Source organism: Lacerta agilis, chromosome 15 (assembly GCF_009819535.1).
Source record: "Lacerta agilis isolate rLacAgi1 chromosome 15, rLacAgi1.pri, whole genome shotgun sequence".
Lineage (NCBI taxonomy): Eukaryota > Metazoa > Chordata > Lepidosauria > Squamata > Lacertidae > Lacerta > Lacerta agilis.
In genome coordinates, this window is record NC_046326.1 from 9,196,751 (window position 1) to 9,222,918 (window position 26,168).

The 26,168-nt window shown below is 42.9% G+C and overlaps 1 protein-coding gene across 1 annotated transcript; it reads left to right on the top strand.

Moving 5' to 3' along the window:
• LOC117059678 (V-type proton ATPase subunit B, brain isoform-like) lies at positions 1-26,168 on the top strand. The gene is given in 17 exon segments (XM_033171418.1): positions 1-64; positions 67-123; positions 10,847-10,902; positions 11,882-11,980; positions 12,503-12,596; positions 12,731-12,808; positions 13,345-13,484; positions 14,664-14,769; positions 15,927-16,023; positions 19,240-19,280; positions 19,283-19,362; positions 20,371-20,392; positions 20,395-20,517; positions 21,833-21,915; positions 22,740-22,844; positions 23,166-23,295; positions 24,378-26,168. Coding segments are annotated over 17 exon segments (1,518 nt in total). The 3' UTR covers positions 24,521-26,168.

Here is a 26,168-nt window from a genome sequence, read left to right on the forward strand (position 1 = left end):
ATGGCGGCGCTGCGGGCCATTCGGGGGATGGTGAACGGAGCCGTGTCCGAGCTGAGCGGCGGAGGGCGTCGCGGGAGCAGGCGGCCGCCGTCACCCGCGACTACCTCTCCCAGCCCCGCCTCAGTGAGTAGCGGCGCCGGGAGGCAGGTGGGGCGGGGAAGGGGAACCCCCTCCCGCCTCACCTGCCCGCTTCCTCGGACTCCCTGCGGGGGATTATCCGGGGGTGGGTGGGAGAGAAAATATTATTATTTAAGAAATTCGTCCCTGCAGCTTTCAGGGGCGGCAGAGAACAGAACAATCGGAATCGGGGTTTTATTGCTGCCGCCTTGTTTTCTGTGGATTGCTCAACAGTGTCCCGTCCGTCCTCCCTCCCCGGCCAAAAAAACCCCCAACGCCCCAGTGATACAAATGTTATTCCTCCTCCCAAATCCTAGCAAACAGGAAGAGCCGTCATGTTTGTAGAAGGTGGTCTTTGACGGGAGCTGGCTTTATTTAGCCCCTCCTAGGTTGACGCCGGCTAGTGGCTGCAGCAGTGATGGGAAGGGGATGACTTAACAGCATTATCATTTATATTAATATGTTCCTTTTTACCGTTTTGCACCTTCAATGGGAGGACAAGGCGCTACCCCCAAGGGGTAACTAGTCTAAAATAAATGCATATAAATACCCTTCTCTTCTCCCTCCTGCGCTGCCCTTCAGTTTTTTTTCTCTAGTGGTTTCCGTATATTTCTCCTCATTTTTTCCTCTTTGGGGTCCAAGGTCCAAGGCCTGTGGGCCCACCTCTAATGCATTCTTGTTCTCATTCCTCCCTTCTCTTCTTTCCCTTCTTCCCCACCCTATCCGAAGCATTTCCCAATTTGTGTATGTTCCGTTCTCTGTCCGTGCCACATCTATTCTTCCTAGGTTTGCACTTTTCGTGGGGGGCAAGCAGTGGGCACAGCTGCTTTGTTGTCATCATGTCTCTTAAGAGTGATTTGTGCGACTTGTAAGTTGCGTGCTCTGCAGTCCTGCAGGCTGACGTCCTATGCCCACTTACCTAGAAATAAGCCCCAATGAGCACAGTGGGCTCTACTTCTAAGTAGACATGCATAGGATTGAACTGCATGTCATGTAACTGCAGCATCTGCCATATTGGTTCTGCACTGGGGCATGGTAGAGTAGTGGCATCAAATGAATGGATCTCCCACTGGGTTTTTTTTAGGAGTGTGAATATAAACCTCTGGACAACTGACAGCACAATCCTAGCCATGTCTACTCAGAAGTAAGTCGCACTGAATTAAATGAGGCTTAAGTGAGTAAACTTCACTTTGTCATTCTGGGTATGTTAACTCAGGGTGTTAACGTTGGTTGAGTTCAGTGGAGTTTTACCCCCAGTCAGTGTGTTCAGAATTGCAACCTGAATTAGGAAACCTTTATTTTTTAAAAAATAAAAAATAAACATGGCAGGTGCTCTCCCTTCCAGCCAGTTAGTGCAGGAAGCTCTTTTTATGGAAGGACAAAATTTCACAATGCAGTCTCATTGCTTGGCTACTTCATTGGCTGTGCTGATTGATGCCTCTTTGGTGTACAGAGAGACCACATAAAGGACAGATGCTGGATTCTGTTCATATTCTATTCCCATGAAGTTGCTAGAAGCCCCTCTCATTTAAGAAAACAAAAATCCCCAAACAAGGCCGTTGTGGATTGTCTTTAAATGGGAAATGAAAGTAGGTGGTTGTGAAACATTCTGTAGGTTGACTAATCTGCCAGCCTAAATCTCAAGGTCATGTGCTACACTGCAGAATCATGTGTAGCAGCAGATGGAGGCAAGATGGCTCTTGCATTATGGGATGTCTAGCTCTAACATTACAGTGGAAAATGCTTTGGGGATGTGTTATCTTTTTGCCATGTGTGCATAGCTCACGCTAAGCCTTTGTTATGTTGATTTATTGACACCTGAATTAGTAGGGATAGAAGTGTTGGATAGATATGCATCCTAGGAAGGCACTGCTTCCAGAAATAAGGGAGGACTAACTTAAGAGCTGCTGGTGTAGAAATTGAAATGTTAAATAGCTATGTTTTGTCACATGACAACTTTAAATTCTTGTGGCACTTTAAATCAAAAATACTGCTGTTAATTATGTGAGGTTACCAGTCCTAGCATTTTTGTATGTTGATTAAAAGTGGTAGAAATATCAAATATATAAGGGTCTGAGTTCCCAAGGAGGAAGCAGAGAACATGTACATCTCACAGATACTTAATCTTTGTTTAAATCAGTAGAGTGTAACAAATCAAAGGTCATAGGTCATAGTAAAAAGCTATCTTGGGCTGCAGGCCACAGCACATGACTGTCCTATGCAATTGTTGTCTTAATAGTTAAAAGATCCTGGGAAACAGCAGCAACTAAGGCTGCAATCCTATATAAACTTTCTATGTAAATATTATTGATTTAAGACATTTCTAAGCAGTGTTATTTGTATGATAATGAGCTGGAAAAACTCATTTTGATAGCCCCAATATTGAAAGCTTTGATTTAGTCTCTAAATTACTGTCTTACAAACTGTGCAATTTGAAAATGATTAATATAACTTTCTCAAGAGGTACAAGCATTTTAAACAGAAAATATGTATTTCTGTAACCAGGGTATGAATTGGCTTGTGCTCATTGTGGACCATACACCTTTTTTTTTTCTGTGTGGTTACTTTGCCATGCTCACTGAATCATTTCCTTCTTCAACTATGTTTGGAACTGAATGACCCCCCCCCCTTTGCATGTGTATGTTTTAGTATTTTCAGCAGTGCTTTAGTATTTTAGCACTAACACAAGGGTAAAGGGTGCCACCAAGCTGCATGGATTTAGGGGTGGCTACAAGATTGAGTTAGGATATGAGAAACCCACTTTCAAATCTCCTCTAAAGGCCACAGGGTGCAGGTCTGCCTTGGAGGTGCTCACTTAAGAAGAGCCATGCTGGATCAGACCAAAGGCCTGTCTAGTTCTCACAGTGGCCAACCAGATGCCTATGGGAAGCTCACAAGCAGAACCTCAGCAACCACATTCTCCCTGCTTATGGTTCCCAGCACTTCCTGATAATCCCATGTTTGTGGCCCTAAAAATAAGAATGTGTGTGACTTGCCTCTCATCTCTGCTGTGAAGCTCTCTTGGGTTTGTCCAAACCACACTTCTCAGAGTCTTGAGTCGTTGGAGGGAGGGTGAAATACATATGACTCCTTTGTCATGGTCAGATAACTTCCTGGTGAATTTTAAAACAGTAGTCGAAACAAAATTAAAAAATTCCTTCCAGTAGCACCTTGGAGACCAACTAAGTTCGCTATTGGTATGAGCTTTTGTGTGCATGCACACTTCTTCAGAGTGTGAAGAAGCGACTTCCCTCTGTGTAAAGGTGGCAGACCTATTAAAATGGCTCACTTCAGAAGCTGATGGAATCTGAAGGATGCCTGAGACCACTCAGAAAAGCTGGCATGTCTCTGTGCCCCAGTTTCTCTATGGGACACATAGGGCACTCTGACATTACACACAATTGCTACAGCTTGAATGCAAGTAGGGGCATCTGTGGATGTAGCCAAATACAGGGGATTGTGAAGAAATAACTCATTTCTGCCATCATTGTTCTCTCATTCTGCCAGTGAGGGAAGGGCAGTAACTCAGTTGTAAAGCATTGCTTTGTATGCAGAAAGTCCCAGGTTCAATCCCCGGCATCTCCAGGTAGGGCCAGGAGAAGCCCCAGTTTGAAACATTGGAGAACTACAGCCTGTCAGTGTAGATAATACTGAGCTAGGTGGGTTGAAGATCTGATATAGCATAAGGCAGCTTTCTATATCTCTAACAGCAGAAGGCCCATAGCTCAGTGCTATGGCATCTGCCTTGCGTAGGCTGGGAGAGAACCCTGTCAGAAATCCTGGAGAGCTGCTGCTAGTCAGTGTCAACAATAATGAGCTGTATGGCCTAATGGTCTGATTCCCTTTGTTTCTGTGCCATTGAGAAGGCATCTTTCTTGTTGCTTGGAGCCTCCTTCTGACCTACCAAAAGACATAAATAATAATATCTGATAATCAACATAGCAACAAAATTCTCTGATGCCTGCTTTGATATTTGCTACTTTATTTGAGGTTAAAATCACTCATCTTCATCACAATTTGTTACCACCTTTCAGTCTGTGGACATATTCAGAGCACCATCTAGTCCTGTTTTATTGGATGGATTTAACTTGTTACAGCATGAGGATATGACAGGGTGTTTGGAGAACTGTAGCCTGAGTCCTGGGTGTTTGATCTTTGTGTCCTTTTTGGCTCAAAGCATTGAGCAGGAGATTGACCAGCATGGTCCAAGGAGTTAATGAATGCCTAGTTGAGAGAGAGTGGTCATGGATACTTAGAAGAAGGCAGTATGTGAGTGTGCCCTTGAATATGGCTTTCTTGGATATGAGTTTGATTGCAGTGCCCCTTCAGGCAGAGACTAATTATTTGATTCATTTCAGCCTTGTTTTGGTATAGAAACTGTCTTAGTTGTCCTGATGGTGACTTGTGCTGAGGGAAGGACAGAAGCAACATAGCCTGATCTGGTATAGGGCAGCTTTTTAGCTGGCCACGGTGTCTACTATTATCTGCATGGGCTGGCAAGGACATTCCAGGGTCTTGTATAGAAGCCTTTCCCATTCTCTTTTCCCAAGACTTTTTTAACTGGAGTTACCAGGTGTTGGACATTATATCTTCCTATGCTATGCTACTGAGTTCTGGCTCTTCCCCAAAATAAACAAGGTGGATAATTGTCCAAATGGTAGGCATGCAAAAATTTTGGTTATTCTCTTGAAAAACTAGTAGCCTAGTAGTATTCAAAGCAGGACATGTAAGTTCATATGCTGATCTGGTTACTGTAAATCAGGGGATGTGTGACTGTTGTGAAACTCATGGAAAGGGGAAATCCAACCTTGCAGCAGCAGAGATTTGCTGCATGGACTCTGCAGACTTGTACAAGTGCAGGAACGAACAGCCTCTGTTGTGCCAATGGTACATGTGGTCAGACTCTGGTAATATCTACAGTAACAAAAAGGGCCAGCCTTCCCCTGTACACTTTTGAATTGCTTCTGATGGAATACGTAGTTTGTCTCCATGAAGATGTGTCTCTAGTTACTGAAAAACAAAAACCCTATCTTTTCGCCTCCAGCTTTCCATTCTAGCTTATTGCCATTGTTGTTACCAGTAGTTGCCTTTTTCCTTGTTGGGGGTCTACTCTTTCCTTTTCCTTGCAATACTGTATTGTTATCCTCTAGTGCAGAAATAAGCCTGAGGAAGCTATCTAGGGATAAGTGAAGCTTGCTGGAAGCCCACTGATTATATTGAGGTTTCATTGTTCTCCACATCTACATGAGGGCCGATGTCTCTTGTGTTGGGAGCCCTCCCTTTGTGTCTTCCCAGCAGCTGTGTTGTTCAGCAGGATGTTTTACACCTTGATTCAGTGGCACCAGCTTCATCACACAGGCACCCTGAGGCTTTAAAAAGTCTTCTGCCAGAGAGAAGGGGAAATAGACAAGTAGGAGGATGCCAGCTATGGGGAGTGGATCTGAAGCGGGCACAATGAAGGAAGGGGCTGGGGGGTGTAGAAAGTACTTTGCCTCTCTCCTTAGATGACTTCCCAGTGCTAGGAAGACCTAGAATAGTCACCAGCATGTACAGGTGAAACTCGAAAAATTAGAATATCGTGGAAAGGTTCATTTTTTCAGTAATTCAAATTAAAAGGTGAAACTAATATATGAGATAGACTCATGACATGCAAAGCGAGATATGTCAAGCCTTTCTTTGTTATATTTGTGATGATTATGGCGTACAGCTGATGTGAACCCCAAATTAACAATCTCAGTTTAGGGGTTTTCATCAGCTGTACGCCATAATCATCACAATTATAACAAACAAAGGCTTGACATATCTCGCTTTGCATGTCATGAGTCTATCTCCTATATTAAACTCGAAGCTAATGAAAACAATTGCTTACATAAATGGACTTTTCCATGATATTCTAATTTTTCGAGTTTCCCTGTAGTCCTGCATATGATGATGGAGGCTTTTCAGCTGATGTGGCAGAAGTCTCTTAACCTGCTAATAATTCTTTCTGCAATACATGGTGGGGGGTTTGGTTGGGAGGGGTAGATTTGGGGCTCATGGGTCAGGGCTGGGCCTTCTTAGGCAATCTTTCCTTTTTTTGCTTCTTAGAGTATACTTTGAGCCAGCTGTCCAAGCTGTTTGTGGATGGTAACTAACTAGCAGATGTGATAAAACAAGGAAATTGGATTGTTTCGAGAAATGACAGGAAGTAATTCTTTGCTCCAGGAGGGGGGTTGAGTGCTGACAAGGCTGTCACGAGTTAAGAGTTCCCCAGACTCATGGCTGTGTTTATCTGAGCCGAGAAGCAAGCAGTGTTTTAATCCAACTTGAAGCATTTAACTGGGGGCAGTAGGAGCTCAAAGCTGCAGTTCTTATCTGCTTAGCTTTGTATTTTTCTCTACATATAGCTGAGCAAAGATAAATAAAGGTGAACACACATTCTTAGGTGATAGTTTTAGTCTGAGCTGAAAAGTAGCTTGAAAAGCATGCACAAAATAAGGCAAATTAAAACAAATAGATTCCAAAAAATGGTCCAGATGTTCTCTCTTGAGACACTTCTGAAATACACTCAGTTTGTAAGACTCCCAACAGATTATTTTTAGTAATGGGACAGGTACTTGGAAAATTTCTTACTGTATATTTGACTAAATGGAGCACATGGCTAGAATCTTGGGCATTATTCTCTTGTTTGATATTCTGTTATAAGGCAGAGGAGCTTATCTCGAGTATCTTCAAAGTAATCTTTTTTTGAGTTACAGGAAAGTTTTTATTGTATATCAATAGACTTTGTTACCACTTACTAACAGTGTAAATATCTCAGTGTTGACATAACAGCTACCATATACTCACATACTTGCAATGAACAAAACCGTACTGCTGTTTCACCACCACCCAGGTTATACCCTGCTAATTTATATTGTCGCCAACACAAAGAAAAAACATTCTCTAAGGCATAATTTTAATGGTAACTTTAATCAGAGTCGAAGTATTGAAACATTGCTTCTAAAGTTTTAAAAGCTGAACATATATAAAACATGTTTGAAACCTTGAACAAAACAGATAGCATATTTTATGTGTGTATAAAATGTTCACACTTTTAGAAGTGAAGTGGTTTTAATATTTCCATTTCAGTGAAGATTGGCAGTAAAATAAGCAGCGGAAGGGAGAGGGTTTGGATTCCTCAACACTTTCTCTTCTTGGATGACACTTTGTGCATCTGGTGGACTCTTGGCCACAACCAATAAATTCTGGTTTCTAAGGGGCTGCAAGATATTCCCTCGTGTTTGCTATAAGCCAACTAACACCATAACACACCACACTTCTGGGTACTGTTGGGAAGTGATTGTCCCCAAAACTCAAACCTGGTTGAAGCAAGTCTCGTTGAATTCAATTAAGCTTATGCCTTAGTGGTTTGCAACCGTGCAGCAGAATGCTGTGTATATTTCTGAAATACTTATTTCCAAGTCCTACCATGTTTAATGGATCTAACTCCCAGGTACATGGGATTTCAGTTCTAGACGTATTAGTTGATTATCCTATCTAGAAATAATCTGACTTGCTCATCCCTTCCCTGTGTGATTAATGATTACTCTGCTGCCGTGTGAGCTGATAAAGCCTTCTGGCTCACTAAAACACTTCTATTTGCAGATCATGTGAGACTGAAGCATTTGACACACTTGGGGAGAAGTATGCTGTTTGGAAGGGCAGTGATGAAAAATAAATAATCTTATTGTTCACTGCCAGGTCCTTGACGCAACCCATATCGCATTTATTTACTGCACAGTCTTAAGCATTAAAAACATACCATACTTGGGGTGGTTAATTCTTTTAGCAAAAACCCCTCAGAAAAAAATACATTTATGAAAATTGCAACAAAACTAAAAATTACAGTGCAGTTACAACAGACTAAAAACAGCAGTGATAAAATGCAGTTAAAAGGCAGCATCTAAAATGGCTATCAGAAGAGATGGGTCTTAGCAGCATACCAAGAAGTGAGCAGCAGTGTCCAGGTGAACTTTCTTAGCCAAAATATCAGTGTTCCAAAATATTAGTGCTATGATAGAGGTCCTTTATGTGTGTGTGTGAGAGAGAGAGAGAGAGTGCGCATTTTAGCAACAGAGTACTGTGAGGTTTTTGGGGTGAGACTTCCTCACTTCAGATTGGGCTTCAGAGAGATCCTACATCACTTCTGTTAAGCCCCCAGACATTCCAATGTACCCTGATTTGGCTTGGGTTTGTACAAAGCCTTTGCACACCCATAGCACACGCAGCCCTCCGTGAATATAAATTAAAGATTGAGAAGGCACTCCAAGACTTCATTCTTCTAGTTGGGGTGGGGGGAGAGAGATCTCAAAAACTCCAAGTCTTTTATGCACATATAAATCAGGGGTAGGCAGAAACAGAGTGCAGAACTTAGAATTGGCTTTGGTTGCCATAACATCTACTTCTGCAACTCCTTGGCATCTGTTCCTATGTCTCTAGCCTTATTACAGAACTGCTTTGTCCCCAACTCCAGCTTCTGCTAGCAAAGGGCCACCTATCTCTCTGGCAGAGTGTAAGCTTGGCATGCAGGAGCTCCATGTTTCGTCCCTCACACATCTAGTTAAAGGGTCTAGGCTAGCAGGGGTGAGAAATATCCTTGGAGAACTTCTCCAACTTGCATCGGTAAGATGGTGCTGGTGTATGTGGACAAATGGCCTGAAGCAGTTTCATGTACTCCCATGTATGACTGTGTTAGCTAGGCTTTAAACTAGGGGTCAGCAAACTTTTTCAGCAGGGGGTCAATCCACTGTCCCTCATACCTTGTGGGGGGCCGGACTATATGGGGGGGGGGAAATGAACGAATCCCTATGCCCCACAAATAATCCAGAGATGCATTTTAAATAAAAGCACACATTCTACTCATGTGAAAACACCAGGCAGGCCCCACAAAGAACCCAGAGATGAATTTTAAATAAAAGGGCACATTTTACTCATGTAAAAACATGCTGATCCCTACCGTCCACAAGCCGGATTTAGAAGGCGATTGGGCCAGATCCGGCCCCAGCCTTAGTTTGCCTACCCATGCTTTAAACCCTCTTCTAATGGCTTGGAAAAGCAGAGAGAGTACAGCATCCATCTGTTTGGTTGGGAGAAATGGTTCTAGAGTTGATTAAACAACAATAAAAGTGGATAGGAAGCTCTCCTTTGCCAGAATTATGGAGCCAGGTCAAGGATAGAGTGAGTTTGCTTGGGAGTCTTGCTTCTGTTGCTACCTGCCCCCTCTTTCCAGAAACTAATACAGTATTGGTTGAAATGGAACTTTGTTACACATTTTCCTCATTAAGAGTAGAATGTGTTGAGTTGACCACAACAAGCAGGTTATTGCCAGTGTTCAGAACCATAATAGTTAACTACTGGAGTGGCAGGAGTTCTTGAAAACGTGTATCGGTTGATCCAGCCCTCTGCAGAGCTGCTTAACCCTGCAGTAAGACTCTTACACAGCTCCATGCTGTCAGTCAGTTTTCTTTCCAAGCACTTGAGATGGTGCAGATACCTCAAGGCAGCGTAGATAGGATTGTGTTTCCTAGCTATTGGCTGAAGGAAATTTAAGCTTGTAGAGTTCAACTAATGATGACTCCGAGGGCACTTGGCATGCTGTCTTAACATTCTGTGTGCCAGAGATCCTGCCCCCAAGATTATTATGGATTTCGGCTCTTGTGTCAGTATGAGATGTCTTCTTTGGCATCACAGCACAGTGTAAAACAAATGAAGCCTGCAGTCAGCTTCTCTACAAGCATTGTGCTGTTCACTTAAAAGGTTTTTTCCCCCGCAAAGGAAGATATTTATGCAAGTTTCAGCAGAATAGCATAACATTCATAGCCTTGTACCTTAAATTGTCCTGATGTCCACTTGCTTAGTTGAAGGTTTGGTGCCTTCCTACACTGTGGGCTATGCAATGTGTTTCAGGATCTTACCCACTGCATAGCTCTCCCCAGACTGAACACTAAACAGGGTGTGAATGGAAAGGATAATTAATAAGGTCTCATTATAACCAGGCTGGATAAATTGTTTGTGTCTGGAAATGTGATTCAGGCATCTGGGACTTGAAATTCTTCTCTAGTCTTGCCAACAACCCATCTCCTAATTTAAAAAGAATTAGTTACCAGCTTCAGCAGTTGGATAGGTAGTAATGGATACAGGACAGTGGTACCTTGGTTTAAGAACAGCTTATTTACTGTATGAACAACTTGGTTAAGAACGCTGCAAACCTGGAAGTAGGTGTTTTGGTTTGTGAACTTTGCATTGGAAGCAGAACATGTTCCGCTTCCTGTTGAGTGTGTTCCATTTGTAAATTGAGTCCCCCGCTATGGGAAAGCACGCCTTGGTTTAACAACGCTTTGGTTTAAGAACGGACTTCCGAATGGATTAAGTTCATAAACCAAGGTACCACTGTAATTGGTGAATGGGGTAGCAGCCATGGAAGTGGTAAAATGAGGGAACCCTTTGGCCTTCTCAGCCATGTTGCAACACTTAGTACTCCTGAACAAGTGACATTCCTTTAAACACAACACATTCCCCCAGGGGTTGCAATTTGTCTCCCAAAGGCAGCCTCTCAGCATAGCGTAAAGGATCACACTAGCATGTTGAGCAGAGAATGTCTTGATATTCTTGCTGCCAATCATGCACAATGACTTCTGTCAGAATGTTTCGAATCAGAAATGTACTAAGTTGTCTTTAAAAAGATACCTCTCTCTGGTTGTTTTTTCAGCATACAAGACAGTATCTGGAGTCAATGGACCACTAGTAATCTTGGATCAAGTGAAGGTAACATTGTCTTTTTGTGGGTGTTTCTGTAAATAGGCCTTGTTGTGACTGGCATTCTGCAGATTCTTCTGGCACCTAAAATGGGAATGATCCTTCCTTCAAGGTTTGCATAAGGGCAGTTGAATCTTTCCCTGCAGAGAGTATTTTCATAATAAAGTATCAAGGCAACAAGTGGTTTCTCAACAGCTAGTTGAATTTCCCATTTTGATAATACTGTTGCAGTGGGTGGTTGTGGCTTGAGCATCAATGTGGATTTTTAAATTTTTTTGCATCCAAGCAAAACCCTTTAGTTATCAACAATAATTTTGGGTTGTGTCTGCTTCATTGCATGATAGGAATTAATGGCTAAAATCCATGCTCAAAAGTCTTTGTTAAAGTAAAATTTGGCCCACTTGGCTTTTCCCAGCCAATTATCCAGCTGGTGCAGAGACCCTGTGGGAGCACAGCAGGAGCTAACAGCGCTGCTGTGTTAGCTTCTACACCTGTCCTATTCAGTCTACATGTGCTGTGGAAGATCACAGATAGGGCTTGCCATGGAGGAAGGTTTCCTCTGAAACGTGTACACACACGTACACCTTGAGCAGCATTATATGGATCTTCTGTTCTCACTGGGGTTGTGGAGGCATATAAAAACCCTTTCAGGGTAAAATTAAGTAAGTGTGCCCTGTATGTCATGGAAGGGTAAGAAAGTAGACAGTACTGCTTGTTAGGCTTAGAATAATGCTGTTACAACTGGGGTTGCGCAAACAAGCCACCTCTATGACTGACAGAGCAGTAGCAAAAGGCTGACCGTGTTCCAATCTGAATGAATGTGTTTGATTAAATTGTGAAAAGCAACATTTACATTCGCCTGTCTCCAGTTCTGAATTTGGCCAGGAGCTGGCACCTGTGCTTTCTCACTGTTGATGATTTGAGTCTTTAATGGAGATCAGTTCTTTTCCTGGTGGAAACCTCCTGACCCACCTAACTTGTCACTTAGTTCCCTAGGTATGCAGAGATTGTGCACTTGACACTACCGGATGGAACAAAGAGAAGCGGGCAGGTGCTGGAAGTCAGTGGATCCAAAGCAGTAGTTCAGGTAAATGGTGGGGCAACCTGCTTGATGGAATTGATGCTATATCCTGTGTATCTATTCTTGGAGGGAATGGCTGATCTTGGAAGGTTTGCCCTGTGTCTGCAAGTTGCACATAATATTTTATTTGAAGCCAGTGGCCAGAAGGCTTTTAATTCCCAGGTAAGTTACTGCAAAAAATCCCATTTGTTTATGTGTTGCTTTAGTATTCATGCTTTTAAAATGCTTTAGTATTCATGCTTTTAAATGCACTTCCTTCATTTTTTTTTTTTTAAAAGGCTGTTTGTCGCCTCTTTTTAAGACTTTAAGAATTAATAGAACTTGGTTGCTGAAGGAACAAAGAAGCAAGTTATGAGACAGCTGATTGTAACATCATTTATTTAATGATACAGTGTGTTTGCGCATTGTTTCATCAAAAGTCTATTTTACCTACCTACTCATTCACTTGCAGAGCTTGCCCATGCAAATTGAAGCAATGAGATTAAGCCCAAAATATGAAATACTAAAATATTTGCCCCTCTTTTTTAGGTTTTTGAGGGAACTTCAGGTATTGATGCTAAGAGAACCTCATGTGAATTTACTGGGGATATCCTTCGAACCCCAGTATCTGAAGATATGCTTGGTAAGTACAAGATCCTACTTCTTGCATTGATCACTAGTCCTTGGCCAGCTTCCAAGTACAATGATAGCTATACTGTTAATATAGTTGGTCTCCTGGTAACATGACCAAATGTTCTCTTGTTCTTTACTCTGCAGGGCGAGTGTTTAACGGATCAGGAAAGCCCATAGACAGAGGCCCTATGGTCTTGGCTGAAGATTACCTTGATATCATGGGTATGTTTACCATAACATTGCTAACGTAAGGTTGCCCTTTAATTTCTCAGAGAGATGTAGTTTCGCTTAGTTTTGAAAGGTGCTAGTCAGCATAAATACAAAACAGTTTAGTGATTGCCCATTGTACAGACAGGAGTTTAAGTAACTGCTTGCTTGTACTGTCTTTTCTCAGATGATGGTTTTGTTTGCAAAAAAAACCAGAATGAGTTTCCCAAAGCTCTCCTTGTTCAGGATCAGCGTTGGCAGTAGATGGCTCCAGACACAGGCTCATTCCTAGCACATAAATAGTATGTTGCCCGCAGGTCATGCAGAACCCTAAATATTACACACCATGTTAGAATAAATGTCAGAAATATCAAACTTATTTAAAGAAAACCTTATTGTGAATAAAACATTGTGAAAGTTTTCTGCCAGTGTGCAAGTCTCAGAGCTTAGGAGTGGAACACTGGATTTAATAGTCGTTACTGAAACTTGAATCTAACTTCTTGGAAAATGCAGGTTGAAAATGATGTTTTCCCCCTGTCAAAATGAAATAGGTCAACCAATCAATCCTCAGTGTCGAATCTACCCAGAAGAGATGATTCAGACTGGCATTTCTGCTATAGATGGCATGAACAGCATTGCCAGAGGACAGAAAATTCCTATTTTCTCTGCTGCTGGGTTGCCCCACAATGAGGTAGGTGTTTTAGCAGGACTTAATGCTCAGTTTTGCAAAGCATATTCCAAATCCACGCAGTGCTAAGCAGAGTGCTAATACCCTGTGCTGCAGAATAATCTTAAATTAATGTGTGTGCTCTGTGTTATATTTGAATTGGACTAATATTTTGGAGGAAACAAATACCTTCTGGTGCCACTTACTGATGCATTCAGATGCTATACCACAATCTTGCTCCTTCTCCCTGGTTTTCATGCTCCTGATAGTTTTTATTGCCCTTGGGATGAAACATTGGCAGATGTGGCCTACTGTGCAAGCATGAAATGGCCGTGCCTCTTAGATTCTAAGTCTGAGGCACTTGAGGTCTTCTTGGCTAAATAAGGGGATATAAATGCTTTTAAAATATAAATTACCTTGTTTAGTGGGGGAGATCCCTGTCTGAAACCCTAGAAAGCTGCTACTAGTAAGTGCAGTCTGTACTAAGTTAGATGGACCAAATGGACTCTCTTCAATGCAGCTTGCTTATATACCTTGGGCATAACTGAAACAAAAAAAATATGTTTATGTTATTTACAGGCTGCCCTATAATGCTTAGCATATTACAGAATGGGGGGGAATGAAATGGGGGGGGGATACACCAATACACACAAAGACAGTAAAACAAAACTTAGGTATTAAAACACCGAATAAGTTTTTTAAAAAAAAATTGGTTCGCTTTACTAATGTTTTGATAGGTTTTTTTTATTCCCCCCCCCAAATGATATTTGCATTTCTTATGAACACATTTTCCTGCTTGGCAGGCGTCTTAACATACCAACCTATGTATTTGACTACCTCCCATACACGTACCATTGTGTTTAGCAGCCTGTCCAAGACGAGTAAGCATGCTGTTGGTGGTATCCAATCAAGCGCTAAGGAACCTGTTCTGTTAGCACAAGGATTTGTGCATGTGCAATGGTCACTCCCTGTGCACCCCCTAAATCTATTTAGGGGGTTCCAGCCCCTCTAGAAAAGATGGGAATGCAAGACACATGTGCAGTAGCGCTAATGCAACGAGTGCTTTGGATACTGCCCTGTGCTTTGTTCTTACACTTCGTATATGATAAAGCAGACTCTCAAATTCCCTTCCCTTGGAAATCTTCCTAGAAATTAAGCCTTGTACATTGAAAACATGGGTGACTCTGGAACATCCTTTTTCAGATAGCAGCTCAGATCTGTCGCCAGGCAGGCTTGGTGAAGAAATCCAAAGATGTGGACTACAGTGAAGATAATTTTGCCATTGTGTTTGCTGCTATGGGAGTAAGTAGCTGAATGCATACAAACCGTGTATTCCAGTTCATTATCTGTCACCATCTTTGCCAACCAAGTTGGAGGTACTTTTATGTAAACAATTTTGCAGGAGCTGTTAATGTGCTGTGGAATTGGCATCTATGAAACAGAGTACACAATATCTGTTCATCTCAAAAACTTCTGATTTTGGTCCCCAGACTAGCTGCAACAGGATTCCTTGTTCACATGTATAGAATAACTTAGCCAGGGTGCACTTTAAGAGTTGAGACCTTAGTTTCAAAGGGAAAGCTGCTATCCCATTGAGAAATGATCTCTTTTTAAGGGATTGCCATACTGTTTCCTCTGCAAAATAGTGTTTTCACTTCTATGCTTTGGTCATGGACCAAAGAATTGTTCTTAGGGATTTGCAGCAGATGCTTTATATTACAACAAGCTGAGGACTTGTGCTTCCCCTTTAAAACTTCCAGTTTTAAATGTGAGCTGCAGCTCCTCCAGTTCTCACTTTTCCTTGAGAGCCAGTGTGGTGTAGTGGTTAAGAGTGGTAGACTCGTAATCTGGGGAACCGGGTTCGTGTCTCCACTCCTCCACATGCAGCTGCTGGGTGACCTTGGGCTAGTCACACTTCTTTGAAATCTCTCAGCCCCACTCACTCACAGAGTGTTTGTTGTGGGGGAGGAAGGGAAAGGAGAATGTTAGCCGCTTTGAGACTCCTTCGGGTAGTGAAAAGCGGGATATCAAATCCAAACTCTCCTCCTTTTTGTCTGCTCCCTCTTTCATCACTGTGGAGCAGGGAAGGTGAGCAAAAGGACAAGGGAAGGAAAAAATGGGGTAGGGTGGAGAAGTACAAAGTCTAGCATTAGTTGGACTCCAGCACCTATCCGGCCCAGTTAGCATGGCCAGTGGTCATTGGATGGTGAGAGTTATGAGTCCAGCAACATCGAGAGGACCATCTCTGCTTTAAAGACATCGTATTTCTCCAGGTGGCCACCTAGCAACTCGAAAGCAAAATAATCACAACTGTTGGTGCTAAATCAACTGTGTTAACTTTGTCTTATCCATCAAAGCATGAAGGAGGAGCCACCCTCCACTGCTTGACATTTTAGAAACTTTCATAAATTGGGTCTAAATAATACTTAGCTTTGCAACTGACCTAGTGTTGATGCTTTGCTGTAGGTGAACATGGAAACGCTCGATTCTTCAAGTCTGACTTTGAGGAAAATGGCTCCATGGACAATGTGTGTCTGTTCCTGAACTTAGCCAATGATCCAACGTAAGTAAAAAAAATATGTGACTTTATATACAGCTGGAGGAAATGTAGGGAACTGAGAACTGGAGAAACTTGTCTGCTTCTTCCAAAGACTATGTTGAAAGGCAGTCATTGTGCAAAGTTGGATAGAAGTTTGGCAAAATGGCAAACATCTAGAAAAAAATTTCTCTTCCACAATGAGCTTCCCTTCTCAAAAAACACCAAGTCTCTCATATGCATCTAGGACAGAATGGAAGATGGCTGTAACATGGCACTCAAACACCTAATCCATTTATATTTTCCTTTTTAAAACTTTTATTTATGCAATTTTAACAGCTTTTATACAGTATCCACCACTTACCTCTTTTCCTAAGACTTCCCAATCCATTCTCTGTGGCATTCTAGGGGAATCTTGATCTGCTGCATATCCTGATATTTCACCCATTATCATTTCAAGTCTTCCTCTTTTGATGCTACCTGCTGCTCATACATTAACTCCTACTTGTAGGTTACCAGTAAATTGTATATTATACCTTCTAAGATAATCTCCAAAACACCTCCACTCTTCTCTTATCTTTAACTCATCCTTATTCCTTTATTTCGCAGTCATGGTTACTAATTCTGTGTATTCATCAATTGTTCTGCCGAATTTCTTTGTGGATATCTCTTCTTCTTTCCATTTTTTAAATTTATTTTTCGCATATATACTATTCTAGCTGCAGCGGTTGCATACAGAAAAATATTGAGTGCCTTTTTTGGAATGTCGTCAGCTTGTTCCATTTATATTTTCAATTGAAATTGAGTCCTGGAAAGAGACCTGTAATAGGGAGCTGCCCCCAGTGCTGTCAGTCGGCAACCAAAGCTGCTACTCCTTGCATATAAAAAATGTGGAAAGCAGGTTGCATTCTTCTTTGCTACCTTTTCCCGCCTACCTGGTGTGTGTATCCTAAAATGGGAGATTTGGGTTTGCTTCACATTTCGAGCAATCTAGCTATTTCACCCCCTCAGTCCTGTGCATGGATCAGAACATAATCTGTGGATTAAGCCACATAATCAGCGAATCTTTCTCTATAGGAGTGTGTACTGTACAGTGGTACCTCGGGTTACAGACGCTTCAGGTTACAGACTCCGCTAACCCAGAAATAGTACCTCGGGTTAAGAACTTTGCTTCAGGATGAGAACAGAAATCGCCGCGGCAGCAGGAGCCCATTAGCTAAATGGTACCTCAGGTTAAGAACAGTTTCAGGTTAAGAACGGACCTCCAGAATGAATTAAGTTCTTAACCCGAGGTACCACTGTACTTACAAAGTGGTCTGAGGGCTGTTTTTTTTCACTACATGCTACTTGGGACAGCTAACATTTCCTTCATGGCCACACAGTAAAAAAAACCAAACTATTTTGAAATACTCCCACAAAGCAACTGTACATCATAATGATTCATCCCTCAAGAAGAACAAGTGCAGATGCAAAGTTGCTTCCTGGGAGCATTTCAAAACTGCTTTTTTTAACCTCATGGCCAGCAGGAGGCATCAGCTGCTTTATGAAACTTTAAAATGTTAAAGTAAGAAAAAGGCAGCTCTTGGACCACCTCGTAAGTACAGGTGAAACTCGAAAAATTAGAATATCGTGGAAAAGTCCATTTATGGAAGAAGAGAGGAGGAGGGAGGAGTTTGGATTTGATATCCCGCTTTTCACTACTCGAAGGAGTCTCAAAGCGGCTAACATTCTCCTTTCCCTTCCTCCCCCACAACAAACACTCTGTGAGGTGAGTGGGGCTGAGAGACTTCAGAGAAGTGTGACTAGCCCAAGGTCACCCAGCAGCTGCATGTGGAGGAGCAGAGACGCGAACCCGGTTCACCAGATTACGAGTCTACCACTCTTAACCACTACACCACACTGGCTCTCCAGTAAGCAATTGTTTTCATTAGCTACTGGAGTTAGACTTGTGACATGCAAAGCGAGATATGTCAAGCCTTTGTTTGTTAAATTGTGATGATTATGGCATACAGCTGATGAAAACCCCAAAGTTGAAATTGTTAATTTGGGGTCTCATCAACTGTACGCCATAATCATCACAATTATAACAGATAAGGCTTGACATATCTCGCTTTGCATGTCATGAGTCTCTCTCATGTATTAGTTTCACCTTTTAAGTTGAATTACTGAAAGAAATGAACCTTTCCACAATATTCAATTTTTTCGAGTTTCACCTGTACTTTATTTAAACAGATGGATTTTAAGACAAAAAACCCCATAAATAGGATGGTGAGATGGAGCTGGCTTTGGCAGGCATAAAACGAGTTTTTTTTTGGGGGGGGGGAATAGGCCAGGGTTGGATGGATCAACCTATCTCAATTCAGCATTTGACTTGAGCGCACACATTAAAATGCAACACATGTAGGCTAAGATTGTCTTGTTAATTTCTGGATTGTTTTCATTCTGACCTAATTTTATGTGTGTATGCCTTATACACAAGGACACCTGTGGTGTCTGACATTAGGAAGTGAGAGGGATGGGGTGGGACTTTATTTTGCTTCCTGTCAAATGGAGAGTCATCACTCAAGAGTATTGGTCCAATCAGGCCTTCTGTCACAACCAGCTGCTTCTGGCCACCCAGCTATGAAATCGCATCTGATCAGATTTGGAAAGATCTGATTGAGTGCTTGTAATTTGTACTTTGAGTATCACTCTCTTGATATTTGGGGAAAGGAACCTCAGGCCCAGGAGCCAAATGCTTTCCTCCAAGCCTGTCTGTCTGGCACGCCAGTCTCTCTCCAACCTTGAACCCCCTCTCTTCACGCCGCCACCCCCTAAATGTTTTTGCTAGGCTGGAATATGCCCTTTAACTTGGATAATGCTTCTTGCTTCATAGAGGATGGCGAGGGGTAAGAATGTGTGTGGAAACTAGCTCTACTGTACAAAGGCAAAAATTATATTTGTTGCCCCATCCACTTATACCTCTGGTCGCATCCAACTCTGTCAAGTGGCCCTCAGAAGGTTTGTTCCAAAGGGAATGTGGTCCTTGGGCTGAGAAAGGATCCCCAACTCTGTTCTGTACCACAGGTGGTAGAAAGTGCTGCTTACTCCTTTACCACTAAATAACTCCTTATGCATATTGACTGTTGCACTAGACCTTTCTCCTTCTGAACTGCTCTTTCTCAGAAATAGCATTAGGCTTGTGTCGAGTATCACTTCCCATTCTGCAACCACGTTAATTGGTCTCCAATTGCTCTTTTTCAGCATTGAGCGCATTATCACGCCTCGTCTTGCTCTAACCACAGCAAGTTCTTGGCTTATCAGTGTGAAAAGCATGTATTGGTTATTCTGACGGATATGAGCTCCTATGCAGAGGCGCTGAGAGAGGTACTTTATTTACTGTATTCAACAGACCAGTCCTTGCCTTGCATGCAAGGACTTCGTCAAAAGGCTGGAATTCATTAGTTAGTGAAGCTTGAGTCGCACCTTCGATGAAGCTAATGAATGCTCCAGAATGACTTAACCGAACCTGGAGAAGGAGGATACTGAGGTACTGGGCTTCTGATTACTTGTGAGGTGCTTAAAGAACCTGCTGTTTATGTTCTTATTGAATAACGATTACTTTTGAATGTTCCACTATGCATGTGTTTTGCGTCCTCTACTAGGACATTAACACAGAGATGCTTTGACAATTCAAAATGACCTTTTATAAGCTTTCAAATACTACCCCCCAAACTCATCTTCATTGTTCCCCGCAGTCCATAATATTGAGGGGGATTAGGCAGGAGTTGACACTGGCCCATGTGCTTGCCCACCTGGGTTTCTGAGTTTAAAGTGGAATAAATAGCCTTTCAAGGGGCGCTTCCCCATGTTTTCTGTGCATCACTTCTTATGAGAGATTTTTGACTCTGCGATGCTGCAAATTGCCATCTGAACACACCCTTTAGACTCATCACTGCAGACTGCGCTTGTTGCTACTGTAAGCTATATACAGTGATTTGCATTGCACACAGTGTACATTATGCTTCCCCCATAACCCAAGGGTACAGAACCTGTGACCATTTGTTGTTGGACTACAACTCCTTTCAGGCCCAGCCAGCATGGTCCATGGTCAGGGATGATCTGGAGGGAAACAGGTTCCTCACCCCAGTCATAAAAAAAAATCTCTGCCTAGGCCCTAATGGCCTCATGTTTGACAGAGAGGATGGAGAGATAGGGATTAAGCTGTCAGTGATCCTCACATCAGCAGAGCAGAAGCCCATTTCAAAAAGGACTTCCAGAGTTTTGATGCTGCCAATCGTGAGCTTCCTCCTCCCCCCCCCCCCGTTTGATTTTGCTCTATTTCTGGTAAGCCCACCTTTGCTAACATTTTGCTTTTGTTCTAATTCCCCAAAGGTCTCAGCAGCCAGGGAAGATACCAGGCCGGTGGCTTTCCTGGTTACATGTACACTGATCTGGCCACAATCTATGAACGAGCTGGGCGAGTGGAAGGCAGGAATGGGTCCATTACTCAAATTCCTATTCTTACCATGCCCAATGATGGTGAGTCCTTGTCCTACATTGCTCCTTCCATATTGTTTCCATCTAGGCAGGGGTCCCAGATACCAGGGGAAGCTCTGCTCTTCCTCAGCACCCGTTCTATTGCCACTCACTTGGCAGATGCATAAGGCTTCTGACATTGCTAGATGGCTGGAGGAAAACCTGAAGAGTCTTCTGACTTGCAAATCCCAAGTTCTTAGACTTCCCCTCCAGCAAATGTGGAGCGAGAAGCAAGCACCCTGCAAAAATATTTGGGGAGAGACAGAAATATCAGGCATTTCTTGGCCCCTTCTTAATTGTTGGTATAAAAAAAAGCAATGAGAAGGTTGTGAAAGTTCAATGTATTACTCCCATTGCATGCCTGGTTTGCACTCTATACCACGCCAAACCTTGACTTAGTGAGGCCATGCAAATACGTGGGCTCCTGCACAGGAGCTTGCAGCCAGCTCCTTCATGGTCCTTTTGCTGCCATGGTGAGCTAAGCTAAGGTCTGACTTTGCATGTTTTCCTAACCTTGGCTTCGCTCAGTGCCAAAGCAAAAATGACCATGGAAGAGCAAAGCTACAAGCATCTCTACACATCCTGCAAATCTGTGCAGTCCCATTAAGCCAGGTTTGGCTTAGCATTTTGTGTTACCAAGCCAATGACACATATTGAGACCAGGTTTGCATATCCCCATAGGGCAGGCATGGCCAAACTTGGCCCTCCAGTGGTTTTGGGACTACAGTTCCCATCATCCCTGACCACCTGGTCTCCTGTTAGCTAGGGATGATGGGGTTGTAGTCCCAAAACAGCTGAGGGCAAGTTTGGCCATGCCTGCATAGGGCAAGAAGAGAGAGTTTTTCTTCCTCCAGTAGCTAATGGTTTCTTTTCCCTCAGCTTTCCCTTTCCAGGTTAGAGTCCGAGTATTTTCCCTCCTCTGCTTCCTCCTGTTTGTACTTCTACAGACAAAATCCATACTTGCCACATTTTCCCCAAGTACCACAAAAACCCCTATTCTCAAAGACCTTAGATGATTCTGTTACCCATGCTGCTGTGGTAAAAGCAGTCTTTTTGCTTGGTCAAGTCTTGATCATTACAGCATCGTGGATACATTGCCTGCAGCAGTTAAAAGAAATCTGAAAGCACAAGATGCTTAGAAAAGCTGGTGTGAATTTAATCTGTTTTAGTATTTTAACTTCTTGTATGTTTTAGTGTATGGTATTTTTCCTGATTTTATAGGTCTAAAACACTTTGAGGGTGTTGGTTTTTTTTTTACAATCTAGTGGTATGTAAATTATATGAAATAAGCAAATAAATAAATGTAACTTGTTTTCAGACATTACCCACCCTATCCCTGACTTGACGGGATACATTACTGAAGGCCAGATCTACGTAGACAGGCAGCTGCACAACAGACAGGTCAGTATGGTATCTTGAGATTATCTTCAAGATGTCTTTGGGCTGAAGTGTCATGCCCTTCTACTCCTCTGTACTTTTTGAGACAGGCAGTTTTAACAGCTATTGTCATACAGTGCTGTCTGCCTCTTATTATCAGGGTACTCCTGAGAACTTGATTACAAGAAGCAAAATGTGGGTGTCTTAAAGGCACAGGCATAATGCTAAGGTGTTTCAGCTAGGTCGTTTCGTAATTAATCTTGCATTGTTAGCAACCGCCCAGAAATGTCTGTTTGGTGCCCAGCATCATTGAAGATTTCCGATGTTTATTTTATTTTAAGTATTATAAACAGCTTAATAAAAATTGTCTAAGCAATGAACCCGGTAAATAAGGTAAAACAGTCATAAAACAATTTGCCAGCTGACTTTTAAAGGCTAAATTTGTTCTGAAGCAAGTGTTATTTCAAAGCTGTATTTCTTGATGAAGCTGGGAGGAAGGATTTATTTTTAATAATACAGTGGAACCTCGGTTTCAGGCATCTCGGAAGCCAAACATTTCGGAAGTTGAACGGCTTCTGAGGAGTATTTTCCAATTTTCCCCATTGAAATTGCGGACAGCCCTTTGCACCTCGGTTGTCGAACGTTTCGGAAGTTTGGAACGGCCTTCCAGAACAGATTACGTTCGACAACCAAGGTTGCACTGTATTACAAGCCAGGGAAGTGCAAGGGAGGTGTCAAGCAGGAGAATGTCTGCTTTCTGTTGCTATTCTTCAATCAAAGCATTTAACATTTCACAACAACCTGTCCCAAGCTCCTGAAGCTCTTAATTTTCACGTCTCTCCTTCCAGATTTACCCACCTATCAACGTACTTCCCTCTTTGTCTCGATTGATGAAATCTGCTATTGGAGAGGGGATGACCAGGAAGGATCACGCTGAGGTTTCAAACCAACTGGTAGGTGTGACTGTTACCCTTTTAAGTACATGTCTTGGAAGGTGGGGGGTGACATAGCCGACAAGCTATTATGAAACTTCAAATTGTTTCTTTTAGGATTTCTAATTTAAAGAGGTGGGGGCACCAACGTGGCCCTTCAGATGTTGCTGGGCTCCATCTGCCTCCCATCAAGCCCAGCCAGCATGACCAGTGACCAGGCATGATAGGAGCACTAACAGATTTAACTTGTGGTCAGATGCTGGACCACAAGTTAAATCTGTTAGTGCTTGGGCAATCATATCTTGGCTACCTGTCCCTGACCACACTCTCCTTTTCCCCTAGTATGCATGCTATGCCATTGGGAAGGATGTCCAAGCCATGAAGGCTGTTGTAGGAGAGGAAGCGCTTACTTCCGATGATCTTCTCTATCTTGAATTCCTGCAGAAATTTGAGAGGAACTTCATTGCTCAGGGTAGGTATACCATTCATCAGATGTTCAGTGTTGCGTAACCGTTTCTTCACCTCTCAGAAGCATGTTCCAATCCCTTCTTAGAGGGCAACTAGATTTTCCTTGTGCCATCAGGGGGGTAGAAAGGGGGGGGGGGAGAACCTGTGAGGTTTCCAGAGTCAAAAGCCCAGAGTTTAGGTGCAACCTGTTGGTTCTCTGACATTCTTATTAAGCTCTTTGAGCAGAGAGCCCTCAGCCTTTCTCCCTTCCTCTGATGCTTCCATCTGAGCTGTTTATATGATAGCTATAGGAATGCAGAAGCAGGCCTTCTCCAGGTTTCCTTGCTCCAATATAGCTACAGTACATTCCTGTTTTGTTTACTTCCAGTGTGCACTGGAGAACCCAGCCACACATTTGCCCTGTGCATCGCCCTCAGAGGGAAAAGCTACAAGTTACCTTACTGTTACAAGAACTGGACTTAACCTCCCAGGGGTCCTTTGCCTGCATGAGAATTTAAGAAGAGTCCTGTTGGATCAGGCCAAAGGCCCGTCTAGTCCAACATCCTGTTCTCATTGTGGCCAAACAGATGTCTATAGGAAACCTCCAAGCAGGACTTGAGCAGAACAGCATTCTCCCGACTTGCAGTCCCCAGCATATTAAAAGGCATACTGCTTCTTGACAGTGGAAGTAGATTAAAAATTATTATTATTATTATTATTATTATTATTATTTATACTATTTGTACCCCGCCTATCTGACCGGGTTGCCACAGCCACTCTGGGCGGCTTCCAACATACATAAAAACATAATACAACATTACACATTAAAAAGCTTCATGGCTAGTAGCTGTAGATGGCCTTATCCTCCATGAATCCTCTTTTAAAGCTATCCCAGTTGGTGGCCATCATTACCTCTTGCGAGTGTGAACTCTGAAGTTTTAGCTATGTGCCACGTGAAAAAGTACTTAATTTTGCCCATCCTGAACCTTCCCACATTCAGTGCCATTGGAGCGTTTCAAGTTCTAGTACTATGGGGGAGAGGGGAAACTTGAGTCTCAAAGCCTTGGTCCCTACCAGTGTGTAACCATGCCAGTGGTTATTCTTCAGGGGCCTATGAAAACCGCACTGTTTACGAGACGTTGGACATCGGCTGGCAGCTGCTGCGTATCTTCCCCAAGGAGATGCTGAAGAGAATCCCTCAGAGCACCTTGGCAGAGTTTTATCCCCGAGATTCCACAGCAAAGCACTAGCTCCACCTTCACCTTCCATGAAACGCTGGGTTTTCTTCCCTTGTGTTGGTGTTTACTTGTCATCCCTGTAATTAAACCAAGAATAAGTGACATATTTGTGCCAGTGTTCCTGATGTGTTAAGCTGATAACAGAGTTTAAAATGCACCCCTTCTCTCAAGCACTAGGATCTTGAATTGTTTACATTTAATAGAGGGGAAAATGTTCTTTCGCAACTCTTATTTGGTTTACTGGAATAAATTTTTTTATTTAGGCAGTCTTGGAGGAAGAATAGCCTTGAGGCTGCAGTTTTCTACCCATTGCACTGTGAGAAAAGTAATAAAGTCATATGGGAGGTGTAGTTGAATAAGAGTTAAAGAAGTCCTCTTCTCCTTAGCCCAGACTGCCTTTGTCCAGTCAAAAGTTCCACCTGCCTTTGTCCTGTTGTGTAGAAGAGGCACAGGGGGCACGAGAGAGGCACACACAACAGAGCAGAGTGATGGCTGGTGGCAGGTCAAACCCACAAATCACCTTTAGCTTCAATTATGGCTGAGAAAATTACACAGCAATGACATTGCAATGTTTGCACACCCTGGTGCTTGCCCAGTAACAGGTACAAGATTCCTACCTCTTCCAGGAACTTGGCACGAGGTCCACTTGCTTGTTCTGCCGGGCTAACCTGCCTGGTTTCACTGTCTCCACCGCCACTTTGTGTAGAGGTGGACATAATACGAAACTGGATAGGGATCCTGCCTCTACCTGACCAACCCTGAACTGCAGAATCGTTGCAACTGGAGAACCCTGCTGGTAAAGTGGCTTAGCCTATAGCAAATGGAAATTTATCCTGAGAAGTGTCAGTCTTCATAATGCCATTGAGAAGATATGCCAGCACTTTCAGACTGCGCATCACAGAATATAACCTCATCCCTTGAAGTCGATGGGCCCTCCGATTTAACTTGTCTCATCAAATGTTACCCAATGAGGTAGGAAAGGGTGAAGGCAAATCAAATGTGCGAAGGGAGGATATTTTAAATTCTGTTATTAAGCAGTCCTTTGGATGACACTGGGTTCTGAACCGACCTTGGGTTTGTTTTTAAACCGCCTTCCGATCGTGAAGTTGGCAAGCCATCGTACACTGGGGGGGAAACAGCTTGATGCTCAATGTGTATGTCAGTGGCGGCCAAATGCTTATATGGAATGGATTTCGATGCCTGGAAGCAAACAGGATCTTTGTGTCTTCTCCTTGATTTTGCTTTCCAGGCTATTCTACACCCCAGCTTCAGCGACCCAGATTGCAAACTGTTGGCAACCTCCTAGATCACGGCTGGGAGTTGGTCAGAAGGGTTTGTTGCGGCTCAGGCCGCATAGACTGTGGTGGTTCCAGCGTCTTCCCCACCCACCATGCAGCCCTCCCAACGCGCTTTCCTATGCAGATCTTTCTTGTATTGTTTTTTTGGTCTGTGTGCTCTGTAACCTGGGTGCAGTAGCCTTTTCTTTACTCTAGCGCATTCCATCAAAGTTGTGTCGATTCTATTTTTCTCTGGACAGAGGAGGGGAAATCGTGGGGATGGGGAGATAGCATGAAATATTTAATGTAGAAAACTGTGATATCTGAATAAGTTAAACATGAACAATAAATGTAAACAAAATGAGACTCTGTTCTCTGCTTAA